General features: G+C 47.4%; 1 protein-coding gene across 13 annotated transcripts in view; it reads left to right on the top strand.

Moving 5' to 3' along the window:
- The window catches only part of RYR2 (ryanodine receptor 2), a 975,983-nt gene that overhangs the window by 487,265 nt on the left and 461,652 nt on the right, over nucleotides 1–27,066 (top strand). For all 13 annotated transcript variants that reach the window (XM_074990102.1, XM_074990110.1, XM_074990109.1 and 10 more), the window contains 2 exons: nucleotides 10,177–10,336; nucleotides 20,595–20,742. In XM_074990102.1, coding sequence (XP_074846203.1) covers nucleotides 10,177–10,336; nucleotides 20,595–20,742 — 308 coding nt within the window. The remainder of the gene's footprint in view (nucleotides 1–10,176; nucleotides 10,337–20,594; nucleotides 20,743–27,066) is intronic.

The following is a 27,066-nucleotide window of genomic DNA, read 5'->3' as shown; positions in this document are numbered from 1 at the left end:
GTCCCTGGGGCCATGGCCATCTGGGCATGTGGAGGGCCCTGGCCACATATCTATTACCCCCGTCCCTCAACCCCGGGGGTGTACACTGGGGGGGTACATACCTGATGGTCCACTCCCACGGTCGGGGGACACCCAGGGGGCGGACGCCCAGCTGCTGCTCCTCGATGGCAGGAGGAGGATCTGGAGCCCCGTCTCTGTGGAGGAGGAGTCCCCCTCCTCCTGCTCCGGTGCCCTGGGGGTGGGCTACAGGGGGGGCCCCCGGGGTGCGGGCCTTGCCTCCGGGGCGGACTCCGGCTCCGGGGCCTGCTCGGGCTCCTCAGCCGAGGTGTCAAGCGTGGCCAGAGGGGAGGAGGTGTGCTGGGGGCCCAGGATGTCCCTGAGCTCCCTGTAAAAGGGGCAAGTGACGGGGGTGGTCCCAGATCGGCCGGCCGCATCCCGGGCCCGGGCGTAACCCTGCCGCAGCTCCTTGACTTTACTCCGGACATGGTCCGGAGTGCGGGCAGGGTGACCCCGGGCGGCCAGGCCCTCGGCCAGCTGAGCGAATGCATCCGCGGTCCGCCTCTTTTTCCCCATTACCTGGAGCACCTCCTCCTCACTCCAGAGCCCCAGCAGGTCCCGAAGCTCGGCCTCCGTCCAGGAGGGGCCCTGCTGCCGCTTCCCGGCCTGGCTCCTGCCCTGGCTGCCCTGGCTACCCTGGCTCCCCTTCGGGGGGGTTCCCTCAATGTGCTGGGGGGGCTGCCGGGCGGCCATGAGGTCCTTTGGGGGTCTCGGTGGCTGAAGATGAGCATGCAGGCTAGCCGTGTGTTATTGCTGCTGCCTGCACTCTCTCTCAGCTTCCTGCACAGAAAGGGAGGGGGTGGGGACCTTTAAGGGGCCGCTCTACGCAGCCACCATTGAGCTGAGGGGCTGGAGAGAGCATCTGTCAACCCCTCAGCTGATGGCCGCAATGGAGGACCCCGCAATTTCGAAGTTGCAGGATGCGCAACGACTACACGGTCCCTACTTCGACATTGAACATCGAAGTAGGGCGCTATTCCCATCCCTTCATGGGGTTAGCGGCTTCGATGTCTCGCCGCCTAACGTTGATGTTAACATCGAAATAGCGCCCAACACGTGTAGCCATGATGGGCGCTATTTCGAAGTTAGTGCCGCTACTTTGAAGTAGCGTGCACGTGTAGACACGGCTATTGTGTGACAACTGCTGAGGTTGCCAAATAGATCTATGCTATGATTTGGAGTGTTAGGGGATCAATGCTTGATATGGAATGCTGCAGCAGAAAATAGCATGATCTCCACTTCTTTTTTTGAGCGGTTACTGATGCTTTGAATTCTGGGACAGTGCTTGGAATTCTGGGATTCAAACATGAAACACCAAGAAGCAACTGGGGCTAAAGCACTGTGGGATAGGTACCCACAATGCAATGCTCATGCTGTCAAACTTGCATGGGGGAATGGGGATGCAGAGATTTGACATAGAAAAAAGGTGAGTCAAATTTCAAGAAGCATTGTAGACACTTTATTCGAATTCATAATATCGAGGTTAAATATTTGAATTCATTAAAAATTTAATTTATCTCATAGTGTAGATGCCGCCTAAAGCTACAGCTACACTACATTGCAATTTCAAAGGGCTCCTTTTTGAAATCCACTTTTCAAAAGAATCCCCTTCAAAATTGCACATCTACACACACAACATGGCTCGACGTAACAATCTACTCTACTGAAAGATTGGCACAACATTTTGAAAGGGAATGTCTACACAGCAGTGGCCACTGTTTCAAAATAATGGGCCAGGAAACCCCACAGAAGGGGTCACATGACTGCCAAGCCTTGATGGGGGCTGCAGCCAGCCACTATTTTTTAAAGTGCCTCTCCTAACACTGGGTCCTGTGGCACCTTATAGACTAACAGAAAAGTTTAGAGCATGAGCTTTTGTGAGTTAACGCACTTCTTCAGATGCTCACGAAAGCTCATGCTCTAAACTTTTCTGTTAGTCTATAAGGTGCCACAGGACCCTTCGTTGCTGCTACAGATCCAGACTAACACGGCTACCCCTCTGATACTCTCCTAACACTCTCACCCTGAATGTGCTCAGGGCTGCCAGACTGTCCACAGCACAGCAGGCCCCGTTCAGTGACCTGACATCATGTAGGGACGCTATGCCTCCTCAGCAACTCCCTTAGCAGGAGTTCCTCTGAACCATGGGTAGCCTGCTGGCTGCACTGCTTGTGGCTATACTCCAACAGCACCAAAGGGCCAACTTCACAGGTCCCCTCCTGCAAGCAGTCTGCTGGGGGCAATGCCTGTGTTCCCTCACCCTGTCAATCCAGCAACTCTGGGGCTGTCCCGCCGGCACCAAGTGGTGGGACCACCTCGTACTGGGGAAATGGGACAATGACCGGTAGCTACAAAACTTCCAGATGACTAAGCAGACCTTCCAGGATCTCTGCCACTGTGCTCGCCTCAGCCCTCCCGCACCAGGACACCAGGATGTCACCCGTGCTCCCTCTGCAGAAGAGGGTGGCGATAGCCATCTGGAATCTGGCTACCTGGACAGCCACTGGTCTGTCAGACACCAGTTTGGTGTGGGTAAGGCCACTATCGGGGCTGTCCTCATGGAGGTAAGCCAGGCTCGGGCCACACACCCACCATTGGGAGGGGGCTAACTGTCAAGGGAGGCCCTGCAAGGGTCTGGGGAGGGGTGCCCTGAAAGGGTCTGGGGAGGGGGATCCAGGGAGTGGAACCCTGCAGGGGTCTGGGGAGGGGAACCCTGTAAAGAGCCAGGGAAGGGGAGCCTGTAAGAGTCTGGGGAGGGAGCCCTGCAAGGGTCTGGGGAGGGGGACCCTCAAGGGGTCCAGGGACCACCCAGCCAGGCACTCATGGATGTGTCTGCCTTCCACCCCATGCAGGTTGTCCGGGCAATAGAATCATAGAACAACATAGCTGAAAGAGACCTAAAAAAGCCATCGAGTCCAGCCCCTTGCTGTAAGCAGGACCAAACCCATCAGATCAGCCCCGCCAGGGCTTTGTCGAGCCGAGACTTAAACACCTCCAGGGATGGAGACTCCACTACTTCCCTGGATAGACCATTCCAATGCTTCACCACTCTCCTAGTGAAAAAGTTTTTCCTAATGTTCAAGCTGGACCTTTCCAACTGCAACTTGAGACCATTGTTCCATGTTCTGCCATCCGTGACCACTGTCAACAACCTCTCTCCAGCCTCTTTGCAACCTCCCTTCAGTAAGTTGACAGCTGTTCTCAAGTCCCCCCTCAGCCTTCTCTTCTGCAGACTAAACAGTCCCAATTCCCTCAACCTTTCTTCATAAGTCATATGCTCCAGCCCCCTAATTATTTTGGTTGCCCTCTGCTGGACCCTTTCCAGTGTATCCACATCCTTCCTATAAGTGGGGGCTCAGAACTGGACACAGTACTCCAGATGCGGCCTTACCAAAGCCAAATAAAGAGGAATAATCACTTCTCTGGATCTACTGGCAAAACTCCTCTTGATGCAACCTAATATGCCGTTAGCTTTCTTGAGTACAGCTGCACACTGTTGACTCATGTCCAGCTTCTCATCCACTACAACTCCCAGGTCGTTTTCTGCAAAACTACTACCGAGTCAGTCGGACCCCAGCCTGTGACAATGCTTGGGATTTTTCTGGCCCAAGTGCAGCACTCTGCACTTGTCCTTATTGAACCTCATCAGATTTCTTGCAGCCCAGTCTTCCAATTTGTCTAAGTCAGTCTGGACCCTATCCCTACCCTCCAGAATATCTACCTTTCCTCCCTCACTGGGTTATCATGGTTGAGGACCTGGACTTTGCCCTCACTGGATTCACAAAGCTGGGCTTCCCATACTGTTTCAACATGCTGGATGGGACACGTTGCAATCTGGGCTTCAGACCTCAGCACGGGCACTTTTATCAACAGAAAGGGGTACCACTCCGTGGTCCTCCAGGCCTTCGTGTATGCAAAGGGCTGATGCCTGGGCTGGTTAGGCAGTTCCCATAATGCCCAGATGTTCAGGAACTCATGGCTGGAGCACCGTATGCAGGAGGGGACCTACCTCCTCACAGAGGAGCTCCCTGTGGGAGACCTCACCATACCCCGCTGCATCTTGTCTGATGCTGTACACCCCCTGCACCCATGGCTCATGCAGCCCTACACAGGACATATGGACCGATCCCAGGACCTTTTTAATGCACTCCTGAACCAGGCATGGAACACCATGGAGCGGGCATTCAGGTGTCTGAAGGGGCGCTTTCACTTCCTCTTCAGAAGGTTGGATGTCACCCTTCCAAACATGCCCATGGTGATTGCAACCTGCTGCGCTCTCCATAATATTGTGGAGGGCGAACAGAAGCCCTTCATCCAGGGGTGGGCTGCTGAGACTGGCACCAGGTACAAGCAACCCCCAGCTGCCTTGTACCAGCAGGTGCAAAGGGATGGGATATGGGTCAAGCAGGCCCTACATGAGGCCTTTGCCCAGGGCCCACAATGACCTTCCCACCAGCCAGCCTGCTACCACAAACCCCCTTCTGCACCCCCACCCCTTACCACTTTCCCACCATACAAAAGAGACACAGGAGTAGGGGTGAAATTTAAACGATTTACTAACAACCAATAAACATCATATACAAACTTAGAAACAAGAGTTTTAAATTATTTACATGAGAGATGGGGGGCGGGGGGCGCTATATACAACAGGGATCCTGGAGTGGCATTGGGATAGGTACTGAACTTAGGAGAGGGTGCTGGAGTGAGAGGGGAATCACTCATCCCATGGGGGGGTGGAGGCTGGGAGCCACTTCTGCCCTGGGTCTGGTCTGGGATGGGGCTGAGACAACGGGGAGGTAAGTGCATGGGTGGGGTATGGCAGGCTCAGTGTCTATGGGGAGATTGAAGGGTGGTGGGTGGTGGGGCAAGATGGGCCACTGCCCCAGTGCCACCCAGGCAGTGGGTGGGAAAGTGGTCAGGAGCAGGACCTCAAGGTTGGGAAATGTGGGGGCGTTGCAGGGCAGGCTGGCAAGGGAGCGGGAGGTGGGTAGCCACAGCCCAGGTGAGGGTGTCCAGGCTGTCTGCCACTCACTTCCAAACCTCCCGCTCCATCGCCAGCCAGCCCCAGAGCACGGATGTCATGTCCCACAGGGCTGACGTGTTGGCAGCTGCCTCCTCCTCCCCCTATCAGTGACAGCTGCCAGCCCAGTGATAGTTCTCCATAGGCACAGGACAGGCTGTGATTGCAGCCTCCTGGTTCTCAGCTCCAGGGTGCTGGCCTTGGATGGGGCTTGGCCAGTGTCATGGCTCCTTCCCCACTCTAGCAAGATAAATGCAGAAGTGGGGGCCAGCAAAAGTACCTCCAAAACCTTATTTACCAGGTTTTGGTATAAACTCCCCCCAAAAAATCCTAAAAACCTTAGATTTTGGGGATAAAATTTGTTGCCACCACCCAAGTAATAATTAGGAAACCAGGGAGAGACTACTTGGGAAATTTCAGCCCCAAAAGTAAAAACCAGGACACAAACATTAACCAATACCAGGTTAATAAAAAGAAGAAGGAAGAACTTCTATTATTACAGCAATATTTGTGTTGCAAGCCTCATGACTAGATGGAAGAGTCACAAAGTAAAACACATGGGGAGTCTCCACCATGGGCCTAGAACTTAATTCCAAAGAGAGTAAAAGAACATTTCTAAAAAGTGCACAGACATCAGACCCCACTTCCCAAACAATAAAGCCTAACGGATCTATCTAAACTTTACCCTACTTACAGAAGATTGGAGGGCCTGTTCTTGGAGGGAGATATTCTGTCTCTCCCCCTCATGGCTGTGGGGAAGAAGAAGAAAGACAGAGCAGAAGAGGGAGGAGCCAAAATTCAATTCTTACCTACATTTCTATAGGCCAACCCCACCTGGCTAAGGAGGTTAACCCTTTTACTCCCAGGCTGCTGGCTAACCCTCATGATTATGACAGCCAGCCTCTGGATGGCGGACCTGGAGAGATATAAGGGAAGAGGGGGATGGCCCATGAGACCTGTGTTGTAATCTGGGGGCCCGGGGCCCCCACTCCTGTGGTCCCCACCCACCACACCATGTCCGATGACACAGGGGGCCCATGGGATACCACTTGCAAAGGGGTCCCTGCATGTTGGGGCTCACCCTGGATTTGGTTGCCCCCCTTTTCCCTCCCCAGGCATGTGGGATTTGGGGCTGTGGAGGGGTGCATTGCCTCCACTGACTGTGGCAGGTGCAGGGTCCCCCTCCCTAGGCTCCAGGGCATCCCAAACGCCTGCTCCCTACCTGCTGGTCCCTCCATGAACTCAGGGGAAGCCTGGCTGGGGGGTTGTGGCTGGATGACCCATGGGAATGGTGATGACCAGGGTCCCATCACTGTAACCATCATCATTGCTGCCAGCATCAGTCTCCCATTCCCTTGGCCAGGGGATGGTGGCTCCCTAAGGTCCTGGCTCCTCCTCTGTAGCCTCTGGCTCCAGCTCAGGGTCCAGGTGTGGGTCCACCATGTTGGTCAGGTGCTCCAGAGGTGCCACCCGCTTTGACCAGAGGAGCTGGTGAAGTTCTTCATAGTGGGGGTACAGAGTGGTCGGTGCCTCCGACTAGCTGGTCATATAATGAGTGTGGAAGTATGCTTGCCAGAGTTCTTCCACCTTTGACTGCACTTGATTGGGCATGTGGCTGGGGTGCCCCCAGGCAGTGAGGCCCTTGGACAGCAGACAAAGATTGCCACATTCTGGTGCTGGACCCCGGTTTGCAACAGGACCTCTTCTTCCCCCCAAAAGGCCGATGACATCCCTGAGTTCACCCTATCTCCAGGACAGGCTTCTGTTTTGTGGGGGCTGGCTTGGCTCCTGGGACCTTTGGCTAGACTCACCAGGGGAACCCAGCTCAGTCATCGGGGGAAGGACGTGCTGCAGGGAACTCAGGCTCTCCCTGCTGCTAGCACGCTCTCAGCTTCCTGCCACAGGTTGCTGGGTAGCTGTGTCTTAAACACAGCTGGCAGTAACCATACAGCAACCCTGCCACGCCCCGCCCCCCACCCCCCCGGGCTGGCCAGAGCATCTCTGCACTCCTGCAGGATCGTGCCATTGTGGACCCACTCTTTTGAAAGAGTGGACAGCAGAGCATCGACACGTGCTATTTCAACATTATCGTAAAAAATATGGCACTCTTCTTCATATGGGAATGGAAGAATGACTTTGAAAAGCGGGCTCTGTGGCCTTGGTTACAATTTTGAAATAGGGTGTAACAAGTGTAGACACTCTGTGGTGTTTTTCAAAAGGGGCCATTATTTTGAAATAAGTTACTAGTGTAGACTCGTCCTTACTGTTTGCAAAGCACTTTAGGATCTTTGGATAAAAAAGATGAGTTAATATGTGTTCTTGCTTTCTAAAAATGGGAAATAATATATCACTATTAGTTAAGCTGTCCGAATTCAATATTTTAATTGGGCAGGTCTTTAATTCATGTAGTTTCTGTGAAACTAGAAATATATTTTCTGACAGACCATTTTTGTGAAAGCTTCCTCTGTGCTCATGGCACAAAAATATCATATCTTAATCAGCCTCTATCTCTGTTTAACTGGCTGTTCAGTTTCACAGGCTGAGAGAAGATCTCCACAAAACCAAAGGGTGATTTAGTTCTGCTGTGCTGCATCTTAGTTAATGGTTTCCCACATAATGGTGGACTGACCTACAGAGGGCAAGTGACTGTGCTTATACAATCATAACCAGCACACCAGTGAGCATATTCACATAAAATAGAAATTTTGAATGAAGACTCAAACATTTCATCCTTTTTGTATCTTTTGACGGATCTAAAGAGCTCTGAGCTAAATGACAGGTTAAAAGAATAAGCAATAGCCTTGGCTGACTATATTCTAACAAACATAATATTATTGTAGTTTCACATAGCTTGGTATATTTTAAAAACAAAATTAGCTTCTTTTTAATCTCACCAATTATAAAATAACCACGTGAGACTTTGTTAGCTCTATTACAGCAATATGTTTGCTTAATGCTTTATTAAGGGTTTGAAGCTTTTTTTTTTTTTTTTTTTCTTTTAAACATTGGTGGCTTGGGGAAAAAACATTATGGAATAACTGTCGCTGAAAATCAAAACATTATGTTGTATGAGCCAAAGTTAACTAAAGATTAAAGCAAACATGGTGGTGTTTTCTTTGGCCTTGTGAAGGTCTGGTTACCATATTCAAACTCATTCTATATTAACTGTTTTTTTCTGTTATGCGTATGAAATTATATTCAGACACTCCCAAGGAAGATGTAATAAGTGAAAACAACTCATTTTAGAATATCAGTTTTCCCTATAGATTGTATTAGCTGCGCCTGGTCCAAAAACATAGGCTGGGTCTACACTTGCTCCCAGCGTTGAAGAGGGGATGTTAATCAGGGCGATGGGAGATTACTAATGAAGTGCTGGGGAGAATACACAGCACTTCATTAGGCTAATTCTCCCCTGTGGCAACTTTGAAGTGCCGGCATGCATGTAGCCCCAGGCACTTCGAAGTGCCTACACTACTTCAAAGTTCCTTTACTCCCCAAAGTGCCTGCGGCTACATGGCACTTTGAAGTGCCCATGGCTATGTGGCATGCCAGCACTTCAAAGTTGCCGTGGGGAGAATTAGCCTAATGAAGTGGTGTGTATTCATGGCAGCACTTCATTAGTAGTCTCCTGTCTCCCTGATTAACATGCGGCCCCTTTCAAAGTTGGGGGGCAAGTGTAGATAAACCCATAGAGACACAGGACTAGGAATTAGGAGCTCTGGCTTCTATTTCCAAATCTACAATACACTTTTTTTAATACTGATCAAGCACTAGGGACAAAGAATTTCTTCTCACATTTTTCCTTTTTATCAAAGATGATTTTGTACAGCATTTGTGGTGTCCGTAAGGTAGATACCTCAGTCCAGTGAAATTCGGAGTCTGTCTAACAGTTTGTGTTTTCACTGACCTTTGGTAGAAATAGATCATCAACTAATTCAAGCAATGCAATGTTTAGTGCCTGTCAAGCACTGTAGCCAGATTAACCAGGGTCAAGTAAATGTCAAGAAACTTTGCTTTTTCTGTGATAAGTTTTCAGTGATCTTCCATACAAATGATAGAGTGTTGGTTTCTTGAGCATGGGCCTCACGATGGTTTTTTGAATACTATTGCAATTTTGCCTCTATGTAGGGAAACATTGCCAGAGTGGAAAATGCATAGAAATAATGCCAGCATGGAAGTTTCAAATAAAAATCATATGACCCTTCATGATTTACTACATTTCCTATGTTTTCAGAGCTAGATTTTTGGTGTCTCCTGTTTGTGATAGGAAGTTGTGGGCTAGGAAGCTAGTCTAGTGGCTAAGGCTGCGTTTAGACTGTGCATGTATTTTGAAATAATTTACGCGATTTGCTCAATGCTATTTGAAAGTTCGATTACCCCTCTCATGGAACCAGAGTATCTTCTTGAAATAGTGTGGGGAAAAGCCATGGAGTTGCTATTTTGGGATACCTCTGTATCCCAAAATGGGACATGCAGCCTAAACATAGCCTAAGATACTACACCAGGCCAGCAGTTCAGTTCCATGCTCAGCTATAGACTTCCTATGTGATTTTTGGGAAGCCACTTAATCTGCATTATGCCTCAGTTTTTCATCTGTAAATCAAGGATAGTCCTTCCTTACCTCACAGGATGTAGAGATAACCTATTCAGAATTGTGATGTGCTTAGCTACCATGATTTTTTTTTTGTTTGTTTTTTGCGAGGGAGGGCAGAAGCATGTTAACTACTTAGTTTTCTGCTTTAATCACCACACTGTTTTAGCATGTAAAGAAATGTAATAATGTTTATATTAAGTTTTTGCAGATAGGTAATTTTCAGTCACTTCCACACCTAATAATGCATGTTACTACCTAATGATATAGATTTTTTCATTTACTCTAGATGTAGTTAACTAGAAACCAAAACTAAATTTTTGTGCATTATTTTCATGCAATATTCCTATAACATAGATTTTTAGCTGTATTATTATTTATATTTGTAGTTATGTGGTTTTATCAGTGGATACCTTAGTCTTCTATGTAATATCTATTAGCATTTTCTTATTGAAATATGATACCTTTTTAAAAAAATAATGACCATTTGTAAATTCTGCATTAACAGTTACCAGTTGTCAAGCGGATACAAACCTGCTCCTATGGATCTGAGCTTTATAAAGCTGACCCCTTCTCAAGAAGCCATGGTGGATAAGCTAGCAGAGAATGCTCATAATGTGTGGGCCAGGGACCGAATCAGGCAGGGTTGGACATATGGTATTCAGCAGGTAAGTGCAAACATGGCGACTTCCAAGTTCAGCCACAAACTGAGGTATTGTACAATTTAGGTTGGGATCTAAAGTTATAGAATGTTTCTGAATGAATGTTAGCCTCTCAGTCAAGAGGGAGAATGACTGGCATTCGTGGTGTCTCTTTGCATGTACTGGACAGCTACCTGGGGGAAAATGGCGTGGTATTTCTTTTTGTGAGCTCTCTAAAGCATACAGATTAAGTCAGAAATACTTTCTTCTGAGCTCTTCAGGAAATACGGGCAGTAGTTCATAGTAGGGAAGGAATTTACATACTCTTTCCATTGAGTAGGTAAAGCCCAGGTAGTAACAGTGTATGCTTCTACTGCAATAAACATAATCTCTGGTACAGGAGGACACTACTTAGGGTGGGGAGACCTAATTCAGTGTCCATGGCCTATGCAAATTTTTGCTTCTTTTCTGAAGCTGGAAAATTGGGTTCCAGTTAGTGGAAGTTGGGAGGGATAGATCAGTGGTTTGAGCATTGGTCTTGTAAACTCCTGGTTGGGAGCTCAGTCCTTGTGGAGACTGGGGCAGATGGATTTTGACTTACGAGGAGAGACTCAGGGATCTGGGGTTTTCTAGTTTACAGAAGAGAAGAGTGAGGGATGATTTGATAGCAGCCTCCAACTTCCTCCAGAGGGATTCTAAAGAAGATGGAGAGAGCCTATTCTCAGTAGTGACAGATGTCAGAACAAGGAGCAATCGTCTGAAGTTACAGAGGGGGATATTAGAAAAAAACTATTTTGCCAGAAGAGTGGCGAAGCACTGGAATGCATTACCGAGAGCAGTGGTGGAATCTCCATCCCTAGAGGTTTTAAAGTCCCAGCTTGACATAGTCATGGCTGGGATGATTTAGTTGGGGTTGCTCCTGCTCTAGGCAGGGGGCTGGACTAGATGACTTCTTGAGGTCCCTTCCAGCTTTAGAATTCTGTGATAAGTTCTGGTGCTGTGTGTTTGCTGTTTGTCTCAGGAGTTAGCTAAAGTAAAGTATGGATTGTTAGCAGCAAAAGTCAAGATCTCTAGCTGTTTCATACAAAGATAAATATGAAAGTCCTGTGGATGTACAACGTAATCTGCAATGGTAGTTATTAACATTTTCAAGACAACAGCTGTATGAGGTTTTTGTTTTGTTTTAAACTGTGGACCATATCCGGTTCTGAATTCAAACTAAGAAAGGTATCTTTGGTGTTGCCAAAGAATGTACAGTAGTAGTTCACAGTGAAATGACAGAAAAATCCAAACGTGAGAAAAATCTGTCCTCTGCAAAAAAAGAAAAAAAAAAAAAAAGTTCAACTTTTTGTGGATTTGCATTGTGGGGGTGGGGAAAACATTTTTAAAATGAGAACAGCTTATTTTTTTATTTTTCAAGAACGCAATCATTTTCTATCTATAAAATCTGCATTTTGGTTTTGTCAAGAACTCAAGTTATACAATGCAGTTCAGTCCACCTCAAATTTTGTTTGATATGCAATAACAACACTATGACTGACAGTGTTCTCCTATCAATGAACAACCTGCTGGTTTTTTTACAGTTTTATTCATGAATCACTACATTTTATTCATCACACTTGACAGACCGTTTATATTGAAGGAATATGCCATGTATAATTTTCTGTACCCTCAATTAGCTGTCTTGTTAGACCTCTCTCATTTTGGGGCTTTGCAAGCAATTGTAAAAACCTATCTTCCATATATGGGCCTAAGCAGCTTGTGAACTAAAACAAATAACATTTGTTTATATTATGATGTTTTTAATGTGTGTTCTGATGTCTTTTGTATAACTATTCAGGGCCATTGGTAAAATTTTACTGTGTACAATTGGGCTGAATATGCCCTTATTTCACATTCACAGATGCAGTATTAACACAAACATTTTAAAGCGCCTTTATGTTTTTGATAGAGAAATGGACTGTGTGAGTAACTCTTTCTTACATTCCCATTTAGGAGAAGTGAACACTTTTATTTTTTACCCATAAGTTCACATGTTGTTCTCATGAGACAGTGTGTTCATTGGCTGGAATGATGGATTAATGAATTAATGCTCACTTAATGCAAAATCACTGGTAAATTAAAGAACACAATCAGTGATTTCCAATCAGTATCCCATAATTTTGTCTTCTCTTCTTCCAGAAGCCAGATGGTTGGAGAGCAGAGCTATGAAATTGAGTGGGTTTAAAGTTGATAAAAATGGAAGTGTTCTTTCAGTTTGGTGGACTCTTTGGCAGCTTTGCTATGCCTAAAATCAAACGTAGTAATTAAGATCCATAACCCAGGGTGAATTAAGTATAAAGATTGAGGTTTCTTAAGTCTTGAGAGTAATTTGGCTTTATGCATCTGGATTTTGTAGAATGATTAATTTTGCCAACACTATTACTATGAACTTCACAACCAAATTATATACTCTTTGAATTAGCGAGATGCCTAGTGGTAAAGGCAGCTAAGTTGGGCCTACTGAGAATTTTTGAAATGATACATGGTTGGCTTGGGGAGAAGAGGAAAGATTCAGAACAGAAATTGGCGGTGAATACAGTTTTTCTGCATTATTTTTGTGTACAGTATCTCTGTGTATTTGTGTGCCTGTGTAATGGAGCTCTCCAGAGGTCCACTTAGTAAAGAAGAGATATGGTGTGGATGTGACTTCTCAAGAGTAGAGCTATCTGGGGAATGACCATTTCATTTTGCAGCAATTGTTGATGTTTCAAAAGTCATTTTTGTTACAAATTGGAACACAGCCAAAACACAGTCTTATACATTACATGGCTGCCGTAAGACATCTGAACTAATATATGCTTCCACACTGTATTTTACCATGGGCTACATTTTCTCATCTCATCATGTTACTGTAACATGTTAAAGCACTTCATAGGTAATGTGATGGTTTGCCATCACACATGATTGTGCAGATAGAACAAATATATATAAAATATATATCTTTGGTAAACTCACCAAAGTAATGGGGATTGTACTATGGACACTCTTGCTATGCTTATAAGAAGCATAGCTGATCTTTTTTAGGGGAAAAGTCAATACACTGTGTTTATGGAAAATAAAACATGAAAAGTAGCATATTCATTCACACAGACAGAGATATAAACACACCCAGGCCCTGCAGATGGTCTTATAGTTACCAGTCTGGCATGGCTCAAGTCAGTTTAGTGATTAGACTGAAGATGAGTGAGGAGCCGGGATTCCATCAATTATAAGAATCTCCTCACAAGTTTGGCTTGCAGGAATGAACCCAGAGTCCCGAGGCAAGAGCACCCCTTCTTATACTTGTAAGATCCCATTGCAATGTATAGGTTTTGCAGTATCATTCTGCAATCCTTGAGATGTTAATCTTGGGGCTTTCCCACAGTTAACTTGTTTACAGTCTTATCTTTTGGGAGCATCTGCCTGTCTCTAGGGTTCGTCTCATCTGCTAATTCACTCAGTAGCCACCGACAGTAGGATCTGAAAGCACTCCAGGACAGTAGTCTTGGGAGTAAGTATTCTCTGCCAGAATCAGAGACACTCAGAGATATCACAGAAGAAGCTGGGAACTGACCCGAGGAGGGGAGCTAAAGAGAAGCTCAAGCAGAACAGAAGAATCTTTTTGTTTCTTTGGGATTTTTATGTAGATTTTTGTTACCCTGGTACCATTCGTTCTGTAGCAACTTTGGAGGTTTCAGAAAATATTTCTTGTTCCAGACTGGAACAAAACCAAAACAGTCAGTTAATTCTGTGAGACAGACAGACGCATGCACGCAGAGTAAGATGATGAGATAAGATAATGTAGTTTATGGAAGCTAAGCCAAAGCATATAGTAACACAGAAGAGATCTTGGAGTAGCTAGAAAAAGTATAAATATATTTATATAAGATAGCTACTCCAAGATCTCTTCTGTGCTACTATGTGCATTGGCTTAGATTCTATAAGCTGTATTATTTTATCTCACCATCTTACTGTAATTCTGAGGTTGAATTCTGAAACTGACCCTGCCAGAGGGTCTGAGCCATGGCAACCCCAGAGAGAGAGAACTCTGGAGAGAGGACACTGACGTAAGAAACACTTGCAGCCCCATGCTTGCCCATTGGCGGGGCCCTACAGGTATGCCTATGACAAGTAAGCCATATGATGCTATGATTATAGACACTAGTTTCAGTTATTTACACAATGAAAAGTGACACCAAAGGCAGTAGAAGTGGTAGGTTACCTAATTTAATGATTTTACATCAAGTGATCCTTTTTATTCTTCTAATTGTTTTACGTTTTGCTGTGAAAGGACGCAAGACATCGAAGACACTTGTTAGGGGCTCCTCCCCACTCCACGCTCTGAATGCAGAAAGTGGGACCCACAGAGCTTAAAAACACCTTGCCTATTCACAAACTTCCCAAAGTCACAGATTTCCTGGACTCTGGAAGGTAGACTGCCACCACCGAGTAAGAAAAGACCTACCTACCCCAAGAAGACACCCTCAGACATCTTCCACTGGGGATACTCCAAGCTCTTACTCCCCCTTCAAGAGAGAGCTTGGGTACAAAAACCTGTAATTCAGTTACTGACCGTTTGGTCTGAGGACACAGAAATGGGATCAGTTACTTACAACAATGATTTATTCACAAAACAATAGAAAAGTAAATTATGAGCTGCATGCAGGAAAAAATATTTGTCTGGGATTCAGTTTAAAAGTTACAGAGGGAAAATCTCAAGTCAAACAACAACACAAAAGAGAAAGAAAACAGAGTAGCAAGAAACAAAACAAGGTAACAGGCCAACAGTCCATCCACATTTAAAATAAAACATCACCTGAACACATCTAATTATACCTTTCCCTTGTTCTTACACCTCTGTGGCTGATTTTGCAATGGTCAGGTTATTTCTGATATTTCATTCCAGTTACCTGGGAAATATTTCTCTCTCTGGCTATGTCTATACATGCACGCTACATTGAAATAGCTTATTTCGATGTAGCGACATCGAAATAAGCTATTTCGATGAATAGCGTCTACACGTCCTCCAGGGCTGGCAACGTCGACATTGAACGTCGACGTTGGGCAGCACCACATCGAAATAGGCACTGCGAGGGAACGTCTACATGCCAAAGTAGCACACGTTGAAATAAGGGTGCCAGGAACAGCTGCAGACAGGGTCACAGGGAGGACTCAACAGCAAGCCGCTCCCTTAAAGGGCCCCTCCCAGACACACTTGCACTAAACAGCACAAGATACACAGAGCTGACAACTAGTTGCAGACCCTGTGCATTCAGCATGGATCCCCAGCTGAAGCAGCAGCAGCCAGAAGCCCTGGGCTAAGGGCTGCTGCACACAGTGACCATAGAGCCCCGCAGGGGCTGGAGAGAGAGCGTCTCTCAACCCCTCAGCTGATGGCCGCCATGGAGGACCCCGCTATTTCGATGTTGCGGGACACGGATTGTCTACACGTTCCCTACTTCGACGTTGAGCGTCGAAGTAGGGCGCTATTCCCATCCCCTCCCCTCATGGGGTTAGCGACTTCGACGTCTCGCCGCCTAACGTTGACGTTAACTTTGAAATAGCGCCCAACACGTGTAGCTGTAACGGGCGCTATTTCAAAGTTGGCGCCGCTACTTTGAAGTAGCGTGCATGTGTAGACGCGGCTTCTGTCTTTCTTTCTGCTGTCAATGGAGACAAAACCCCAGGAACAGTAATTGTTCTCAGTTCAAACAATTATTTCACTCCCATTGGCTCAACTGGCATTCAGGTTACTTCAGGAAGATTAACCCCTTTCCCTGCACTCATTCATGACAATACAATTCTGCAGAAAGTAGAGTGCTAGAAAACTGCTAGAAAATACTACTGTATTCATAACTTCGTTTAATTAGAAACAAATGGGTACCAATTCTGCATCCTGTACACATGTGCAACTCCCACTGAAGACAACAGGAGCTGCAGACATATCTCTGTAGTGGGTCAGTATGGCCTCCTGCAGACCCGGAGGCCGGGGAAGCTATGCAGAGGCCCTGGTGGGCGGGGCCGGAGTCAGGAGACCAGAGGCCCGCCCCTCAGAGGGCGGGGCCAAGGGCTAGAAGAGCCAAAGGCGGGACTCGGGAGCCATTCAGTGCTGGGCCTCCAGGCAGGGAGGACGTGCCTGCACAAGCTCCCCGGGGCCAAAGGGAGAGGGCCTGCGGCCGCCCGGCCAGGCCAGAGGAGCAGGCCCCCAGAGGCTCCATGCAACCCCGGGTCCGTATGCCCCAAGGAGACTACCCGGACTTCCCGGACCTACCAGGACCTTCCCGCCGGTGGAGACCCCCTGCCCTGGAAAAGGCCCCAGGAGCAGGCCGCCCCAGAGCCCCGGCGGATCCCTACAACACTCAGACCCAGGACCGCCCTGCATCTCCTGTATTGCCACCGCCTGACTACCCTAACGACGTGGTCATGGACGATTGGCCGGAGCCCCCACAGGTGGATGACCCAGAGGAGACCGACCTAGGAGGACCCCTCGACCAGATGGACTGGGACCTGCCGCCAACAGAGGGTGAGGTAGGAAGTGGCCCGGGGAACGTCGCTCACGAACCAATGGCAGTGTGTTGCGGTCTGGATCCCCACTGCCGGGGTTGCACGTGAGCGACCCCCAGGGCCCCGGGCCGGGTCGCAGTGGAGTGGGAGGGCCTGCGACCCCCTATCCCCCTCCCTGACAGGGCCAGCCCCCGCTGAGCCTGTCTGTAGACCCTTGTGTTGCTGCCCCGCCCCAAACTGAGGGCTGGGCTGGTGTTTTCCCTTGTGTTGCTGCCCCGCCCCAAAGTGAGGGCTGGGCTGGTGTTTTCCCTTGTGTTGCTGCCCCGCCCCAAAGTGAGGGCTGGGCCGGTGCTTGACTCTTGTGAACTGCTGCCCTGCCCTGGACTGAGGGCTGGGCCCAGAACTATATAACTCTTGTGTACTGCTGCCCCGCCCTGGACTGAGGGCGGGGGCCTGTACGGGGGTAGCGGTGAGCCGCTGACTGCCCGAACTGAGTGCGGGCTGGTGCCCTAAACCCCCTCTTTTGTTGCCGCCCGCCCTAGACCAAGGGGCTGGGCGTCACGGGACGTGTTACAATCTCCAAAAACAAAGTTTAGCCTCTAAGGTAAAACTTGGGAATAGGATTTTTATTCTGAGGTGAATACATCTAAGACACTTTTCAACAGAATTAGCTACGACTTTAACAAAACTTAATTTGAATACCACTTGCGATGACTTGGGAAAAAATCATGTCTTGATTTAGTCCATGTTTAAAATAAAAACTGACATGAAAAGTATCAGCCACCCAAAACCTCTGAACAATCGTGTGAAACATGAATGGTACAGGCATTGCACAGACGACAAGCTATGTATAGAGGGTGCAGGACATGGGCAGTCTGTGCAGGAATGGGCTGCGGGTGGGAGATCTGGGCCAGAGTGGGGTGCAGGAGTAGGCTGAGAGAGGCAGTTGTAGGAGAGTGATGGGGGTCTAGGTGAGAGGGGTGCAGGGGTATGGGGGGTCTGAGCAGGAAGGGGTGCAGGAGCAGGCTGGGGGTGGGGGGCCAGGTGGGAAGAAAGGTGCAGAATGGTTTGGGGAATGATGGATCTGGGTGGGGAGTGCAGGAGAGAGGTGTGGGTTCGAGGCAGGAGTGGAGTGCAAGGCGGGTGCAGGGTGTGGAGTCTGGGAGGGAGGGGTCAGAATGAGGGTGAGGGGTCTGGGAGAGTGGGGACAGGAGCAGGGAGCAGGTGGGGAGTGGGGTGAGAGGAAGAGTGAAGGAAGGAGGTGGTGGCTGGGAATCTGGATGGGAAGGGATGCGGGGTCTGAGTGACTGGGGTGCAGTCTACCTGCTCACCGCCAGACACGCATAGGTCCTCACCCCATCCCCTGCTCCCAGGCACTGCCTTCCACTCCTCTGGTTAGCCAGATTTCTGACCAATAGGAGCAGCAGTATGAAGCCTCTTGGCAATGCTGCTGAGGCCATTGCTGCTCCCCCTCAATTTCCCTTGGCTGGGGGAACATCACCTAGTGGCAGAGCAGCTGGGAGCTGCTTCCTGGCCCCAGCCCCCAGCAGAGCATGCTGTCTTGATCAGGCCCCAGCTTACCTAATCTGGCCTGCAAGGCTTGGGGCTCCAAACCCTCTCCCCTTCTATGGAGGGGAGGGGAACCCTGAGCCTCGGGTTCCAGATCAAGGCAAGCTACAGTCCGGATCTGGATCATGGGCCAGAGGTTTCCCACGCCTGATTTATATTGTTGGCATGTCTCTTCTCTGAACCCTCTCCAAGTTACCAACATCCTTCTTGAATTATGGGCATCATAATTGGAGACCATATACAAACTGCAGGTACACCAGAGCCAAATACAGAAGTATTGCATTGTACTTCATTGGAAAATAGCCTCTTTGATGTTGAATACACTTTTAAGGGAATTTTCCTTAAATTCAGTCATAGAAGGTGATTGTTTATCATTTATTGATCCATATGTTGTAAGCATCTGTGGCTGTGAGAACGAAATAATTAGGTGCCCCATGGTATTCTATTTATAAACACTTGATATTTGTAAATAGTTTAACTTGTTCCCACATTAATTGCTTATCCATGTTTTCCTCACATTCCTCCTATTACCTGTTTTCATAGCTGTGAGAGGGGTGTTCCTGATGCGCCACCTGAGTGACTGGTAACATTCTTGAGGGGAACTGCACCTGACGTGTGTCTGCTATATATTATTATATCTATATCTATATGTATATATTATATATATTACATATATTATTATACCTTCATTCTCTTGATGGCCCATTTAACATCCAGGTTATGTCATTTTTATGCTGTGGCTTGGCCTAGAAAGAAAATCTACATAAATATCCCTTTTGCCCTGGGAACTAATTGAACCTTTGGAAGGCAAACACTATATTTTAATATGTGTAAGGTCTAGTTACCAGGATGTTACTCAACCAGCTAGCTAGATAGGTGATAGCTAAAGAGGGGAAAAGGCACAAGTATTTGCACTACCATACAATATTTGCTGTATGACAATGCCAAAATGTGTGGTGGGGAGAGAGTTCAGGGCAAAGCTGAAAAGTTCTGAAAGCTGGAGCTGTGATAAAATAAAATATTAAAACAATGCTTTTGTGATATTTTAATTTTCAGAATTGTTGATGTCTCCTGTGAATAAAAAGTTCCCAACATCTTTTCTCTTTGTTCCTATACGATAGTAAATCTGTTATGGCAGATTCAGCCTTTAACTTTGCCATTAACCTCCGTGCAATTAGCAAGGATATGTAGAGATGAATTGCTTTGCTTCTGCCACTGCCAAAAGGCTCCCGTAAGTGTGGCAGTTGAAAGTATACAAAGTATAATACTCACAAGCACTGTCATAACATAAGTTAATAAACCATATAAGCAACATGTGCAACTGAAATGACATTAGCAAAGGAAAAATGCATTCTGTGTTTAAAACAAACCAGCTAAGTTAACTGCATTCCACACTGGGAGCAGAGAGCTTTAGTTGTTTGTCTTATAGTAAAAGTACACGATTTCACAGCAGAACAGCATACTGAGGGAAAGGCATTTACACTTGGATTCTTACAAGAAATGTAAAATTCGGTATTTTCTTTGTCAAAAATGAGTATTGAGTATTTCACATTAAAAGTAGTTTTAGATTTCAGTGTTGTGGCACTTTTATTCTTGTATATAACAATAGGAATCTTGGGATTGATTCTGCTCCCATCCAGATCAATGGCAAAAGAACCATTGGCTTTGGGTAGTATAAGACTGACTCAATTATTATTTATGAAGTATTTATGTTATGGGGGCTCCCAGGAGCTCTAGTCATGGACGAGGACACTATTGTGCTAGCTGTTGAACAAACAGAATTAAAAACATGATCCCCATTCCAACAGAGTGCAAACTTAGATTGTAAACAGTTGATTTGTGTTCTTGATTTTTCATGCCTGGTATTGTCTAATGGTATTTCAATTATGTTATGTGGTGAACATGAAGAAAAATTAAACCATGCTGCCAACAGTCAATATTTGTGAAGAATTTGCTTCTTTTGAATTCACTGTCCATATCGGTTTCAAGAACTTCAGTTTCCTCTGCAAGGTGCTTATTGTATGTGTGGTGTTTACAAGACTTCATTTCACTTTTTGCAAATTAAACTTTTTAAACTGATTGCTACTGTACATTTTATCTGTGCTTTCAATTTAATTTGTAAGTAAAATGTTTCACTTTAACTTGGTCTTTCTGAAACTACAATGATTTTTAATAACTTATCCTTCTATAGGATGTGAAGAATCGACGAAACCCGCGTCTTGTCCCATATGCCCTTCTGGATGATCGTACCAAGAAGTCAAACAAAGATAGCCTCCGGGAGGCTGTCCGCACCCTTCTTGGCTATGGTTACAACCTTGAGGCTCCTGATCAAGATCATGGTATATAATTTTTATTCTCAATAGTTTTCAGTAGGCATTAGTGATGATGTAGACATATCTATTTGTTGTTAAGATTTTTAGCCCTGTGAGCTGTTTCCAGAGCCACTGCAATGATGATAAGGATAGCCAGTTCCACTGGCTTCAAGCTGTGCCCATCTCTCATTGAGGTACAAACACAAAATCTATTCCAACTCAGAGAAGCACTCAATATTCAACTCAATCTGTGCCAATTGCATAGCTAAAATCGATGTATCTATGGATGACTTCAGTGTCTGTCTGCACAGGGGAATGTTGAAGGGAGCATTTCTCCCATCAACTTTCTTTATTCTTTGCCTCTTGTGAGGAGCACAGGGGTCGACTGTGACCCCTGAGACAGTCGTTTGCCATGTGTGCAAAATCAAACCCCAGAAGATAGACCATGAGTGGGTTGATGTTCCATGGTAGTACAGATGTAGCACTTGTGTTAACAAGGAAAATTCCCTTAAGCTTCACTTCTTACAGGTGACATGGGGTTATTCTTTTCCAGCTCTGATCTGCCTCATAACCCTGTATCATGTCCATGTTTAATTTTCCTGCAGTGGGAACCAGTACTCAAAAAGAGTCAGTGCCTGAAAACATGTCCGCATATAGTGACTGTGATAAGTCTTCACAGGCCATTGGGTTATTTTAATCAATCTTAAAAGACTGTCAGTCAAACCTGTAGTGTTCCACAAGAACTGGTGTCTGAATCAAGCATGACCTCAACTTCTGCATCAAGCCCTTGCAGAAGAGCCTTTAAAGAACTGAGTAAAAGAACTCAGCGTAAACTGACTAAGGACTTCAGAATTTGCTTGGCTGTAGTAAAATTGAGAATAAGTTTACATCTATTGGCTGTAGGAAATAATTTGATTCCAAGTAGTGCAAGAATCTTTTAGCGTAAACCTGAATGCCAATAAGATTCTATGAAGCCTTAGACAAAGGTTATTTTTATTCCTACACATCAGTTTAACTTAGTGTGAAATCATTGACTCAGAAATACTTTTCTCTAAAATACAAATATATGTTTACTTTTTTAACCTGTGTGGGCCCAACTTTTCTTAAGGCTGCAGTACTGGTGATATGCACATTTGCTAAAGAAAGAATGAGATTTCATACTCTTTCACAACTACTTTTAAGTAGCAAGCTAGATGTTGTCTAGTATTTCATATTGGTTAACGCCCAATGCAAGGACTAATCTCAAAAGCTATGTCTACATGTGCACAAAACGTCAAAATAAGTGGCCCTCTTTCAAAAGAACGGGAGGAGCATCCACACGTGTAACACTGTCTTCCAAAAGGAAATTGAAGGAATGGGCCACAGACATCAAAATCCAAACCCCAATCCTATGTCAGGAAGATCATCCCTCTTTGAAAAACTAAATTGAAAGAGTATGAGTGTAGACGCTCCACATTCCACTTTTTCAAAAGACAGGTCCTCCATGGTGCTGGTCAGCTAAAGGGCGGGGCCACTCAAGCTGGCAGCAATGGGGCTCTATGGTCCCTGTGTCTGGCCACCTTAAAGCTGCACGCACACAGGAAATCTGTGGCAGGAAGCTGAGAGTGTGCTAGGAGCAGCCTCCGCACGTGCTCCAGCCCCATGCTCCAGCACTGCAGCATGGCCAGCAGCCAGTCCCTGCACGAGCCCCATGGCCCCACCTCCAAGCCCCCACAGGGCTCCCGGGGGGAGAAAAAAAGGGCCACCTCCTGGATGGAGCGGGAGCTGCAGGACTTCCAGCCCCATGCCCTTACTTCCGGGAGCTCTGGGGCCCTGGGACAGCTCCTTACCCCTGGCATTCCTGGATACATCCCCTGACGAGCTGCAGCCAGCAGTGGAGGAGCAGCCTGGACCACGGACCCTAGAGGTTGAGGGAAACACCGAGTGGTCGAGTAAGGAGGGGGACTTCGCCATCTACATCCCCTCCCACTCCTCCAGCTGGGCGACTGGGAGCCAGGCATCCCTGGACATCATAGAGGGACCCTCTGGTATGTACATGGAGGGGAGCACGCCCACTCCATAGGGTTGTGGGGGGCGACACAAAGGCTAGTTGGCCGTACAGAGGACCAGTGGTCCCAGGCCACACACATGCCAGCCCACCATACTATGTGGCACCCTGTGGTAGCCCACCAGAGATGCCCAGCATCTGCCCCCAGTGGAAAGCACTGCAAGCTGCACACAGGGCGGTGGCTGCTCCATGCTGGACAGCACCCATGGACTGCAATCCGCAGGCCAGAAAGGGCCACCCACATGAGAGACCCCTGGATGCACCCTGATTGGACAGGATGCCCAGCCCATGGGGGGTTGGGGACCCCATGGAGGCGGGGCTCGGGTGGGTGGGCCACAGCCATATCCCCCTCCGGCTGGGGCACATTACTGACATGCTGTCCGCGTCTCCATAGAGCCGCACCATCCATGGGCAGGGAGAGCCCAGTGCCATCCCTGCTCACTGAGAGCCCCTGGGCAGACATCAGAGGTGCCCGGATGCCACTCCATGTTGCACACCGGTGGGCCCGCAGATGGAGGGAAGACCCCTGGGCCAAGGAGGACACAGCCAGCCAGCACCAGACCGAGGAGGCCAAGCAGCGATTGTGGCTTGCCGAAGCCAAGATAGAGTGGTGGAGGGCAGCATGGGAGAGGCTGCTGAACACCTGGAGGGCATTGGCCAGACCCTCTGGGAGCATGTGGCCAATGTTGCCCGCCTCCTGGCCCCCCCAGCCCTGGCAGCTCCTCCCCCGAACCTGCTCCCACTGCCCCCACTGAGCCCGCCCCCACTGCTCCCACCGGGCCCACTCCCCGCCCTTACCCCACACTCTCTCCTCTCCACCAGGGACCCTGCACCCAGGGAGGCAGGGGCTCCAGGGGCTGGTGGGTCTGACGGCCCACCACCCCAGCCCCAGAATGAACTCCCCACCTCTTTCCAAGTTCAGAGTCCCCCCCACCCCCTCCAGGCTAGGTGCCCCCCACCCCGTTCCAAGTTCAGAGTCCCCACCACCCCTCCACACCTCACCCCGACACCTGTACATTGTTGACAGTGCTTATGTTCTTGATAAATGTTTATTAACTATACATCACCCTGTGCTGTGTCCCTCAGGGGGATGGTGAGCGGTGGATGTGCAGGTACAGAGTGCTGGTGGGGGCGGGGGTTGCAGGGACGGTGGGTGGCAGATGTGCATGGGATGTGCATGTGGATCGGGGTGACCATCGACAAAGGCCTGCCTGAGGGCCTCCCTGATGCTGTGGCCATCTCAGTGGACCTGGTGATGGGGGCAGTGCCCGGCTGCTCATAGCTGGAGCTGTCTGGAGAGCTCCCCACAAGGACATAGGCATCCCCCTTTCCCTCCACAACATTATGGAGGATGCAACAGGCACCAACCACCTGGGATATGTTGAGGACCCCAACCTCCAGCCATGTGTGGAGGCACCTCCACCGCCTCTTTAGGTGCCCAAAGGCCCGCTCCACAACATTGCAGGCGTGGTTGAGGTGCTGATTGAATGCCTCCCAGGCAGGGTGGAGGTGTCCTGTGTATGGCCTCAGGAGCCACGGCTGCAGGGAGTGTGCCTTATCTGCCAACATGCAGAGTGGCATGGTGACATCCTCCACTGCTGTGTAGATATACCCCTTGACCGGTATTGCAGAGGAGCTTAGCAGGGTGTTGTGATGGGAGAAAAGGTGAGGTCAAAGTACCTATAAGGCCACCAAGAACAAAGAATGGTCATTACCCACAGGAACACACAAAATATTTATATTCTTAATGGGAATAAAATTTGCAAGAGGGTGGAGCATAGAGTTACTATCATGAAGAATATGGATGTGTATAAAAATGTTTTTCCAATTAGTATATGAGCCTGCTGAGATGGAGAATGTCATTCAAAATACATTCACATTCACTAAGAGGTTTTTTTGGGGGGTAGGGGGAGATATATTACATGTTGTGAAAGAAGGCAGTGGTGAGCGAACTTTTTACGTTGGGCCCCTTTTTATATTCAATTGTTGGGGCTCCCCCCACAATTTGTCTAATGTAATCCAAACTGATGGTAATTTTGGTTATGGTCATATGAGAAAAAACCCTTTTGGCATGTGTAAGAAAATAAGTATGTAGAATATAAAGCTTTATTATTCGGTATATAAAGGTGAATACACATACCTAAAACCAGTAACACATTTCAACATTTTTAATGAGATGGCTGAGACCCAGCAGTCAATTGTGCTGTGTCCTGCCCTATGAAACTTCAGGCTTCCCCAAGGGGCCTGCTCTCCCCTTTGCATATCCCTGAAATGAGGTCTTTTTATATTCAGTTCACTCTATCAATAGTTGCCTGTTTGATTTATTTAGACTACATTGTGCTTGAGAGCACTTGAATCTAGGCTTGTGTATAACTGTTTACTAAACTCTTGATATTATCTCTTCTGAAGGGTAGAGTGGAGATTTATACTGCCATGGACTACTCTGGGGTGTATGTTGGAGATGTAGATTCCCCTTCTTGGGGTGTACATTGCAAGTGTTTTTTTCCACTCAGTGCAAGGGGTCTCCACCCTCCACATTGCCCAGCACGTACTTCAGGAGGAGAGATCCACTTTGTTTTCTGCTGCTTGAGTCTACCTCAGCCAGGTGCTGTGAGAGGATGCACCCCTGTAGGTCCCTGACCCTGCATGCCTTCTGACCACCTAACCCTCATCACCCAAGCTGGCTCCACAACCTGCATCCAGTCCCCTTCTGAACCATGCTAAGATGTCACCTGTACACACTCGTGCTTCACACTCCACTTCCCCACCCTCAAGTCTCACCAAGTGGCAGGACCTTTTACCAGCAGCAGGGGGTGGGGAGCCCCAGTGCGCCAGCCTGTATTCCACCTTGGTCCCATGGCCTGCTGGATGCATCAGCTGGAGGATCCTCCATGGTGCCACTGTGAACATGGGCATGTATTTGGTGCAGTTTTCCTGGTCCCCAACACCTCTTCCTTTTGTGGCATGAGGAAAACCCTGGCTCATATCTACTTTGAGTGTGCCAGGTTACAGCCTCTATTCCAGCTCCTCCAGACCTTTCTGTTGAGGTTCTGGCTGCATTTCCCCCCACCTATCCTCCTCCTTATCCTTTTACTCCCTATCCATGGCCCCACAGAGTCGCGGGATCTTCTCATCAGCTGCATCCTGGTTACGTCCAAGGTGACCATTTACAAGACCAAGGAGAGGAGACTGGCCAAGGGAGGGGGTGGACTTCAACTTTGTGGCCTACTTCCGTTCCTTACTCCTTTCACTCATTCAGGCAGAATTCTTCTGAGCGGCATCCACGGGCTCCTTCGACACCTTTGGGGCTCTCTGCTCCATATTTCCTTCTGGCTCCCTCCTTTTGGCCCTATGACCTCCATGCCCAGCTCTGTTTTTCTTTTTGGTTGTCCCCCAAAATTATTTGGCGTCTGTGCTTTTAATGAATCCTCCCTTGTTGGACCAGGTTTAACTTTAGCTCACTGGCTATGGTCTATCACAAGTGTTAAATGACTGCAAATGAAGAGTAAACCTGGATTTTTCAAATAGCAGCTTTGAGATATTTGAAGAGCGTGTGTCAGTGAGCTTCTTATACATTCTTAGAATGACAGTATTATGAACTGATCATATGTTTTCTTTCACAACATTGTAGGAAGCATCTCTTCGTCATTCAAAACCTAGAATTTATTATAAAAGGAGTTAGAGACCTCTAGTGGTTTTGTAGTTTTTGGTTTATTTAGTTCATGCATTTTTTTAACCCTTAGTTGACAAAATGGAATATTTTCAGCTCTATCCTTATTAATTGTTATTTATTGCATCTAGTAGTATCCCATATGTTCTAGGTATGTTCTAGGTCAGTGGTAAAGTGGCAAAGTGTGACCCCTTGATGTTCCATGATATTTTTTTTCCCACTGTTGCGCATGTACAGGGTGGCCAGATTCTGCTGGTTTCCATCTGTGTAGTGTTTTTCTACAGGTATTACTAAAGTGCAGTGCGTGTAAAGAAAGAGCACGTGAAGCGAGTTGTGAACTGATTGCACACAATGTTGATTGTAAGAGCTGTTTGCTCCCTCTTCATACAATAAAAGCACTGCTGTGTTTTTGTCAGCATACCTCACGAATTCTACATATGCAGCTGCAGTTAGCAAAACTACCTTAACCTGAGAGACAGCCATGGTTATGACAATCTTGTGACCCACTCATTAGCCTAGGTTTGACATGACTGCTTTAGGTGTTATACAAACATAAGATACAGACCTATTTAGAATCCAAAAATATGGTGAATTAGACTTAGTGTAGGGACAATGAATGAAAAATGCTAGTTGT

The sequence above is a fragment of the Carettochelys insculpta genome, chromosome 3, assembly GCF_033958435.1.
Source record: "Carettochelys insculpta isolate YL-2023 chromosome 3, ASM3395843v1, whole genome shotgun sequence".
Classification (NCBI taxonomy): domain Eukaryota; kingdom Metazoa; phylum Chordata; order Testudines; family Carettochelyidae; genus Carettochelys; species Carettochelys insculpta.
This window is presented reverse-complemented; position numbering and strand designations above follow the sequence as displayed.